We start from the raw sequence: 9,381 nt of genomic DNA, 5'->3' as shown, positions 1-9,381 counted from the left end.
GAGTGCCATATCAAAAACAGACAAAACTCTTTGAAATTGAGGCATATGGAGACATAACTTGAAAGATCAAATCATGGAACCTATTTTTAAAAGCACTCATAATATAGTAAGGGCACACAGATTCATTCTCAAGTCGTGTAACACAAAAACAAGGAGGTACGTCCTTAAAGTGTAAGAGAAGTGGGTTAAGGACCATAGGGGGAAAAAACAGTTCATGTGATAAATGTATGAATAAACGTTTTAAAATGTGATATGACAGCAAAGCTATAACAATTGTAATTAATAAGAAAAAAATCAGACAGCAAACATGCCATTTCCACGAGTCAAGTAAAACATTACATAAAGGTCTTTTGCCAGTATTTTGAGTCTTACACATTGATCTCTGAAAATAGACTCAGATGAAAAGCCAGTGTAATACTCTTCATATTAAAACATGAGTATCCATTTGAAAATATCTTGAAAATGTATCCATAATGTCAGTTCTGGCTTTAATATACAATTACTTAATGTTATCACTGTAATGTTGACCTCTCCACAGATGCACTCGAACTCAAATCAATTTGTATAATTTAATGACTGGAGATTATCGCATCATTTCAATTTCATTTAATATTCATAAAGTGTTAATAAAATCATTAAAGATGTCTCAGGTTCTTTTCACAAGTACATAAGTCCATCCATCATCATCCGATCCATAGTGACGCTGAAGTGTGTCCCTAAAGTGAAAACACCACCTTGCACCTAGTCAGAGTAGGGAGAATTCACCTCTGATCCTTCAATTTAGCAAGCAAGATTCAGGTTCTAATATCATCTCAAACTTAAAATACACAGATGCACAACTCATTCATTTATTAATGCTATTTATTGACATCAACTCTGTGCTAGCGTTATCTTAAGCGCCGTATGTACAGTTAGGTGTTGTAGGTACTGCCAGGGCATTGCCTTCCTGGGCTTAGAGCCAGATCTTAAATTAAAAGAATAAAGCTTAGTCCGTGTGATTAAAACAGTCCCTAGAATATACCGGGAGCTCACTTCTTGGGTGAAAGAATGAACATCAATATAAATTATAACTTGTGATAAGTACTATGTAGGCAAAGAAAAGACTGCTTTGAGAGAAGATAACAATATGAAATGCACCTCTGCGGGAATGTTATATAAACTAAGACCTGAAGGAGAAAGTTTAGAAGTCTGTGCAGAGATTCAAGGTGAAAGAATTTGGTGCATCTGAGAAAGTAAAAGAATATTCGTGAGATGGGTTTAGCCTAGTGAGTGAGAAAGGCAGTAGTATAAGTGGGCAGGAACCAGATACTATAACACCTTACAGTCATGTTAAGAAATTTCAGTTTTATCCTCATTATAACGAGGAGCCACTGGAGTATTTCAAGCAAAGGAGCAATGTGGTCAGTAAAGCATTTAAAAGCATTCAAAAAATAGAGCTGCCGTATGATCCTGCAATCCCACTCCTGGGCTTATACCAAGAGGAAACCATAATTTGAAAAGATACACACACCTCAATATCCATTGCAGCACTATTTATAATATCCAGGACATGGAAGCAACCTAAATGTCCATTAACAGAAAAATGGATAAAGAGGATGTGGTACATATACACAATGGAATATTACTCAGCCATAAAAAAGAATAGAATAATGCCATTTGCAGCAACATGGATGGACCTAGAGATTATCATATTCAGCAAAGTAAGTCAGACGAAGAAAGACAAATATATGCCATCACTTATATGTGGAATCTGAAAAGATGATACAAATGTACTTATTTACAAAACAGAAACAGACTCACAGACACAGAAAACAAGCTTATGGTCACCAAAGGGGAAAGGTGGAGGGGAGGGATAAATTAGGAGTTTGGGATTAACATGTACACACTACTATATATAAGACAGATAAACAACAAGGACCTACTATACAGCACAGGGAACTCTACTCAATACCTTGTAATAACCTATAATGGAAAAGAATCTGAAAAAGAATGGATATATGTATATTGTAACTGAATCACTTTGCTGTACACCTGAAACTAACACAACATTGTAAGTCAACTATACCCCAATTTAATTTAACAAAATTAAATTTAAAAATAAATAAAAGCATTCAAAACTTCTGGCTCCTTTACGGAAAATGGATTGAAGAGAAACAAGTACAGAAATGGAAAGATGAAGGAGGAGCAAACACATGGGGCTGTCCTGGCCTGGAGTCATGACAATGACACAGAAGAGTGGCTAGAAGTAAAAGACATTTAGATGGTAGAAATCCTACGAAGAGGAGACAAGAGTTAAGGAGGACGTAGCAGAGGGCAAGAGGAAGACGGTGATAAGCCCTGTATCACATTTATTAGAAGGATGGGCAGAGGGCCATCCAGCACACCGGAATCCGTATTTACTCTCAACTGTTCTGTGTTTGAGCTTTTCGCTCCCCATGTGTATAGCAAGGCTCTCCCTTGTCAGAGCAGGGGGGAAAGTTGTTGACAGTCTTTCTTCTCAGTGTCTATAGTGCTGACTGGCTTTTCCACGGAGCCTTCTCACTCTCAGGACTGGAGGCCGGGACAGGGAATCAGACACCAGGCTGGAGCATGCTAGGCTGTGATTGCTGTAGCCAATGTCTCCAGACTGATCGCGGCAGAGGGCTGGCAGCTGGCTCCCCGCTTGGCCGCCCTTGCAGGTAAGCAAGGTGCCCTCTCCTGGTAGAAAGAGGCTTCTGGTTTTCACTTGAACATTTAAAGCAAGTTGCTTCGTGGACAGGCTGGTATCTATTAGGTACTCTGGCAATGGTGGTTGTCAATACTTTTGAGCCTGTTGGTGGATACTCTCTCGAGATAATTCATCTACGTTCATGTGCACAAAATGTTCATTGGATGTTACGAAGTACACAGACCCACTGAAGCTGAATCACAGACCCAGGAATGGTTAGAAATATCTATCTGAAATTCTATGACACGTAAATCAATCAGGTCCGCTAATACCAAACTTCACAACAAATGATGCGGGAAACACAAAGGAAGTACCCTTACCCCTGAAATAAAAACTAGTCAAATGAGCCAAGACTCTATCTAATCCAAAACATCTCCTCGTAAGTAGCTATACAAGAGCTGTGACAAAGCACAGGTCTGCTGTCAAAAGACCTGAGTTCAGCTGAACTGCACGTGGGTGGCTCATGAAAAACTCAACTTCTCTGAGATTCAGGGATCTCATTCTAAAGCAGGGTTAATAACAACTGTCCCTGCCTGATAAAATCTTTGCGTGTGGAAATATTTAATGTCTATACATTTCTGTAGACGTTCTTATTTATAGGTTTATTCAAATCTTACTTAAACCAATTTTCAAGGCTGTCCCTTCACTGACCCTGGACTGGGAATATAGTCATCCTAGGGTCTTAGCTGCTGGTACCAGAAAGTGCTTTGTGCATTACAACTGAACATTCGGGCGTTGTGTGAACACAATCTATCTCTGTAAATGGTACATCCACAACGTTTTTGCTTGTTTGTTTTACTCTAAATATGTTACCCAGGTTTTGAATTGCATTACTCATTTACACAGCATAATTAAGCCAAGTTACCCTTGGACTTCAACACACTTACATAGCCCTATAAAGCCACACGGAAGTACCAAGTGTGGGCACTGAATTTGACCCATTACAAAGCGAGAAGGATATTGTCACTTACCTCTGTCACTGTCATAGAGGTATGCAAACTTATCCCATTGGTAGTACTCAATCAAGCTGAGAAGAGCTCCTTTGAGGTCTGGTCGCATCTGAATGACAAATGGGTGGGTGCCATCTGTTGGGAAGCTGGGAGTGATGAAAGATACATGGAGCGTCCCACAGAATGACGTGATGGTGTTTACAGACTTCTTGTCATAAAATCCAAAAATTGCATACACTCCTCTTGAAAACTGGGAACAGACTAGAAGAACAGGGGAAACAGAAAGGATAAATCATTGAAATTGGCATGCAATCACATGCATTTGCTTGAAAGTAAATGCCCTTTTGCATAAAATACAAAAGAATCAGCATATTGAAAAATACAGAGTTGATATCGATAATTCATCAAATTTTTGAGCGCTTATTTACTTAACACCCCACTTGAGGAATTCAAAGAATTATAAAGCATTAAAAAATAATTCTGGCTATGGGGCTACATGAAAGTTAAAAGCTTTTCCACAGTGACAGAAACCGTCAACAAGTTTGAAAAGGCAGCCTATGAATGGGGTAGGAGATTTTCAAATCCTACATCTGATACGGGGTTAATATCCAATATGTACAAATGACTCGCACAACTCAACTTCAAAGACGAAAACAACCCAATTAAAAAATGGGCAGAGGACCTGAATAGACACTTTTCCCAAGAAGACATACAGATGGCCAACAGACACATGAAAAGATGCTCCACATCAATAACCATCAGGGACGTGCAAATCAAAACCACAACGAGCTATCACCTCACACCCATTAGAATGGCTGTCATCCAAAAGACAACAAATAACAAATGTTGGCAAGATATGGAGAAAGGGGAACCCTCGTGTACTGTTGGTGGAAATGTAAATTGGTGCAGCCAGTATGGAAAACATTATAGAGGTTCCTCAAAAAATTAAAAATAGAACTACCATACAATCCAGCAATTCCACTTGTGGATATTTTTCTGAAGAAAAAATAAAACACTAATAATGTACCCCAATGTTCATAGCAGCATTACTCACAATGGCCAAGACATGGAAGCAACCTAAGTGCCCATCAATAGATGACTGGGTAAAGAAGATGCAGTGTGTGTACACAAGGGAATATTACTCAGGTATAAAAAGTTAAAAAAGAATAAACTCTTGGATAGACCTAAAGGATATTGTGCTAAGTGAAATAAGTCAGACAGAGAAGGCAAATCGTGTATGCTTTTATTTCTATGTGCAAACAAAAAAGAATAAACATAACAAAACAGAAACAGAGTCATAAATACAGAGGACGAACAGTTGGTTACCAGAGAGGAGGTGAGGGGGTGAGTGAAACAGGTGAGGGAGCTGGAGAGGCACAAACTTCCGGTTTCAGAATAAATCAGTCACGGGAATGAAACGTACGTGGTGGGGAATACAGTCAATAATACTGTGTATGGTGACAAACAGTAACTAGACCTATCTTGGTGATCATTTTGTAATACACAGAAATAACGAATCATTATGTTGTGCACCAGGAACTAACAGAGTGCTGTTGGTCACTTACACTTCAAAATCAATACTGATGTGTATAAAATGGACAACTAATAAGAACCTGCTGTATAAAAAAATAAATAACATAAAATTAAAAAAATTTTTAAAAATCCCCAACAAGCAAACTCATAGAAAAAGAGATCAGATTTGTAGTTATCAGAGGTGAAGGCTGGGGGAGAAGAAATTGGATGAAGGTAGTCAAAAGGTACGAAATTCCAGTTCTACACGATAAATAAGTACTAGGGATGTAATGTACCACATGATAAATGTAATTAACACTGCTGGATGTTATATATGAGAGTAGTTAAGAAAGTAAATCCTAAGAGTTCTCATCACAAAGAAAAATTTTTCAATTTTTCTTTTATTTTGTATCTATATGAGATGAATGTTCACTAAACTTATTGTGATAATCATTTCATGATGTATGTAAGTCAAATCATTATGCTTCATGCCTTAAACTTATACAGCGCTATATGTCAATTATAACTCAATAAAACTGGAAGCAAAAAAAAAGAATATATACACATTCTTATTTAACAAGCCATGTAAGTATAAACATATTTTAGGACAGCCCCATAAAAAAAGAATACAAGTAAAAATCATTAGTTATAAAGAACAAACTGAAATTACCTGGGATTTATACATATTCATAATAACTCATTCCTTGTATTATCTGATATTTTTTAAAGGCTTTATCGTGCTAATAATGCTTTTATATACAAGATCGGCACGCTTATGAAAAGTTCTAATGCTGACCAAAACCTCTTTAAGAGAAGATGGATGCAGGGCTGGCACCACACACAGAAACATGTCACCCAAAAGGGACATCTCTCACCTTGAGAAACGCAGTCAAGGAGCAATTGTGTGAAGCTCAGAACTCCTGATTTTTTTAATCTTTCCCACGGACTTAACTCATCCCATGTGTTCTACTCCACGCAACACAAAGAATATTATCAAAATACTTTGGCATAGAATCATCACTCTTTAAAAAAAAAAAAAGGCAATATTTTATTGGGAAGTCCCCATCACTCCCACAATCCCGTGTTCTCTACCAGTACTTGTATTTCAGTGAAGGACCTTCTCCCAATCCCTCCGCCACAGTCAGACCATCACTAAGTCATGGTCATTCTAATACCTAAATATACTCAAAGGTGGTCCCCTTATTTCTCTCTCCGTACCAGCCATCCTAGTTCACTGATAGCATACACCATGTATCTTGGGCTTGCCTTGTGGCCTGGCATGGTACATGAACTCATTTGTTTCTTATGCTAACCCTCGAGGTAGGAAAGATTATGATTCCCAAATTACTGATAGGAAAATTGAAACATAGGGACATTAAGTGACTTACCCAAAGTCAGACAGCTAGTAAGAGATGCTGTTTTCAAACCCAGACAGGCAGATTCAGAGTCCACACTCTTAACTAATGGATAATATTGTGTCCCTAACTTGGATTATTGGAATACCTACCCAACTTTCCCCCTTCATCCAATTATGCCCCTTCCATTCACTTCTCCACAATATAACCAGAATAATTTTTTGAAACACAAATTTGATCCTATCTCTTTGAGAAGTAAGGGTTACTTTGTCCAAGAATAATCCCTGCAATGCACAATACAAACCACACATGCCACAGCGCTTAAGACAACCAATTCAGGTCAAGCACATGCTTTGAGTGAATGAATAGCTTATATTTTTAAATCTCAGAGTTAGTTTCGATCCAAAATATGAAAGTCAGCTCTCCAGTAACATAATCTAACAACCCAGAACACAATACCAGGCATCCTTGTAAATTAATTAAACCTCATTTAAAGGATAAGGCCAATACTATCATATTTCATCTTATTTTACTCACAGAAATAAATGGTCTATAGAAAAAGTAGATTTGTTTAATGAATATGAATAAGAGCATTGCTAAAATATATATATTTTATTTGGCTATTTGAATAGCCAATTGCAGACAATCAATAAATGATGGGCAATAATTTTTAATGACTATCATGTGATATGAAATGAAAGGAAAGCCAGATTGGCCAGTTCTCTGAGTGGCCCTTATTCATCAGATGTTTCAATTTTCCTCTAAATATTTATTAATCTTCAACTCACTTCTGCCTTTCTAACATAAGACGTTTCCTGGGATTTCTAGGTTATGTCTGTGTAATGGTCGACTGACATCTTTACTAACAATCTTCTGCAGAACAGACTAATACGTCTCAGAAAACAGCTGTATGTATTTCTTTACATTTATTCTAATTCTTTAACATAAAGCAAAGATGAGATTCCTGACTTTTATTCATATTTATGTTTCTGTCCTTGTCTGAGAACAGATGTTGAAAACCACCTTTAATGTGTTTGACTCTGCTCATTCCTGACTTACATGAAAAATCCCTTTCACTGTTCAAACCCTTCTGGGCAAACTCCGCCGTGATTTCTTATTTTATGCACGGATGTATGCATCCTGACGTGCATATCTTAAATCTTAAGCTTGTTCAGAAATTGTTGACTCCATAGGACGTATAAAATGAGAAGTTGCTCTAAAATTCTCTCTGGGTCTGTTTTATTTCATTTCCTGCGAAGTGTTGTCATGTCATCTAAAAACAATAGGAATATCAGGCAGTATGATTTATTAATGAGACCTCCACATCCATCCTCAGTGAAATCGCCTGGTAAAGGAAGCCACTGTTTGAATACACAGTCTGAATAAGCCATATCTTTCATTTCCCATTTGTTCTAGACTCTGGAGTGAGTTGTCAAGGGGCCTCCTGGCTGTCGTGACCATCTGGAAACACCTGGCATTGGCCCAAGCATGGGCACAAGCTGCACAAGACTTCATCAGAAATGACAATTCACCTAAACTCAGAAGGCGCCTTTCTTCATGCAGTTCAGCTGACTCTCTCCAATGACCATGATTGTGGAACCATGGCCGTTCCCTCCTGACTATCCCAGCCACCTCTCAGCCTTTTCCCCTTGCCCTTTATCTCATCAGGGCACATATTCAATTGTCCACTTGCCTACAGCTTCTATTTTCCTAGATATCTGTCTCTGTGTTGCTTTACCACACACACAATGAACAGCCATTTGGTCAGCATTGCTCACCTCCCCTGACCTCATGTCTGTCATTCTCCCTGTCCCCCAAAATGATAAGGATATCACTGCATTTACACCCAGGACTCAGTCAGAATGCTGACCTGAGCTAAGGTATTTTGCTTACCCAGTTTGCAGTGACCGTCTCAGGATGAAAATCTGAGCGCTGTGTTCCTAACACTCCATCCCCCAAGTATCAGCGTGTTCGCGTGCTAATACTGACCTTCTCTCCAATACAGCACAGATACAAGACCCTACTGACCTGAGACACAAGAACATTAGTTCTCTACTCTGAAAGGACTCCTCCTTTGATTAGAAATGAAATTACTCTTTTTCATCTCTACTTTATCCTCCAGCAAAACTCCAAAATTCAAAGTCATTTCCCTAACTTATATCCATCCTCAAAGAAGGAAGATCTACTATCACTAACACTGTCAATATTCAAATGATGTGTCATAGCTCTGGAAACAGTTTCAAAAGAAAACTTTCTAAAATGAGTTAGATAATATCGCACCCCATATATCGTCACCTTGTTCTGTGTCACCTCTGGGGGCAGAGGAAGGAGGATAAAGCTCTCAGTTTCACCTCTAGATTCATGACCCTATGAAACACTATTATAAATTTCTGAATAATTATGCTAATTAGTATTAGATTTGCATGTATGTCTTAAAACTCTAAGCTAAATGTAAGGTTGTTCTGAGTACAAATTTAATTAAATATTTAATATCAACTTTGAGAAACTCAGCAAAGGCAGGTCCTTTTAAAAGATACTTTAGGTCAAACAGCAGAAATGATAATCTCCTGGGTGTAGATAACTTGCTGATTATTCCACTTTTTATTACACGTCCAGGTGATAAAAGCCAATAACAATGCTGATGTGGTGCATCCAAGTCACATCTTTTTCTCTTGGGTCATTCTGCTTATTGGTGCTGCTAATGTAGCATACTCCATACAGTCTGGAGAACCTTGCATGGTTATTTAGTAGAAAGAGAGAAGAATAGAGCCTGATGTATTTTTGTTTAACATTTTTTTATATTTAGAAGTTGCCATTCACTGCTGTGAAACCCACAGTCTGCTTCATAAGCAGGAAT

At 38.0% G+C, this 9,381-nt stretch overlaps 1 protein-coding gene across 4 annotated transcripts in view; it reads right to left on the bottom strand.

The window, feature by feature from the left end:
- Positions 1 to 9,381, bottom strand: part of GRIA2 (glutamate ionotropic receptor AMPA type subunit 2) — a 173,307-nt gene that overhangs the window by 83,790 nt on the left and 80,136 nt on the right. For all 4 annotated transcript variants that reach the window (XM_007461877.1, XM_007461875.1, XM_007461876.1 and 1 more), the window contains exon 3: positions 3,679 to 3,918. In XM_007461877.1, coding sequence (XP_007461939.1) covers positions 3,679 to 3,918 — 240 coding nt within the window. The remainder of the gene's footprint in view (positions 1 to 3,678; positions 3,919 to 9,381) is intronic.

This window comes from Lipotes vexillifer, unplaced genomic scaffold, assembly GCF_000442215.2.
Source record: "Lipotes vexillifer unplaced genomic scaffold, Lipotes_vexillifer_v1.1 scaffold214, whole genome shotgun sequence".
NCBI classification, from domain to species: Eukaryota; Metazoa; Chordata; class Mammalia; order Artiodactyla; family Lipotidae; genus Lipotes; species Lipotes vexillifer.
The sequence above is the reverse complement of the archived record's forward strand: the minus strand, read 5'-3'. Positions and strand labels throughout refer to the sequence as shown.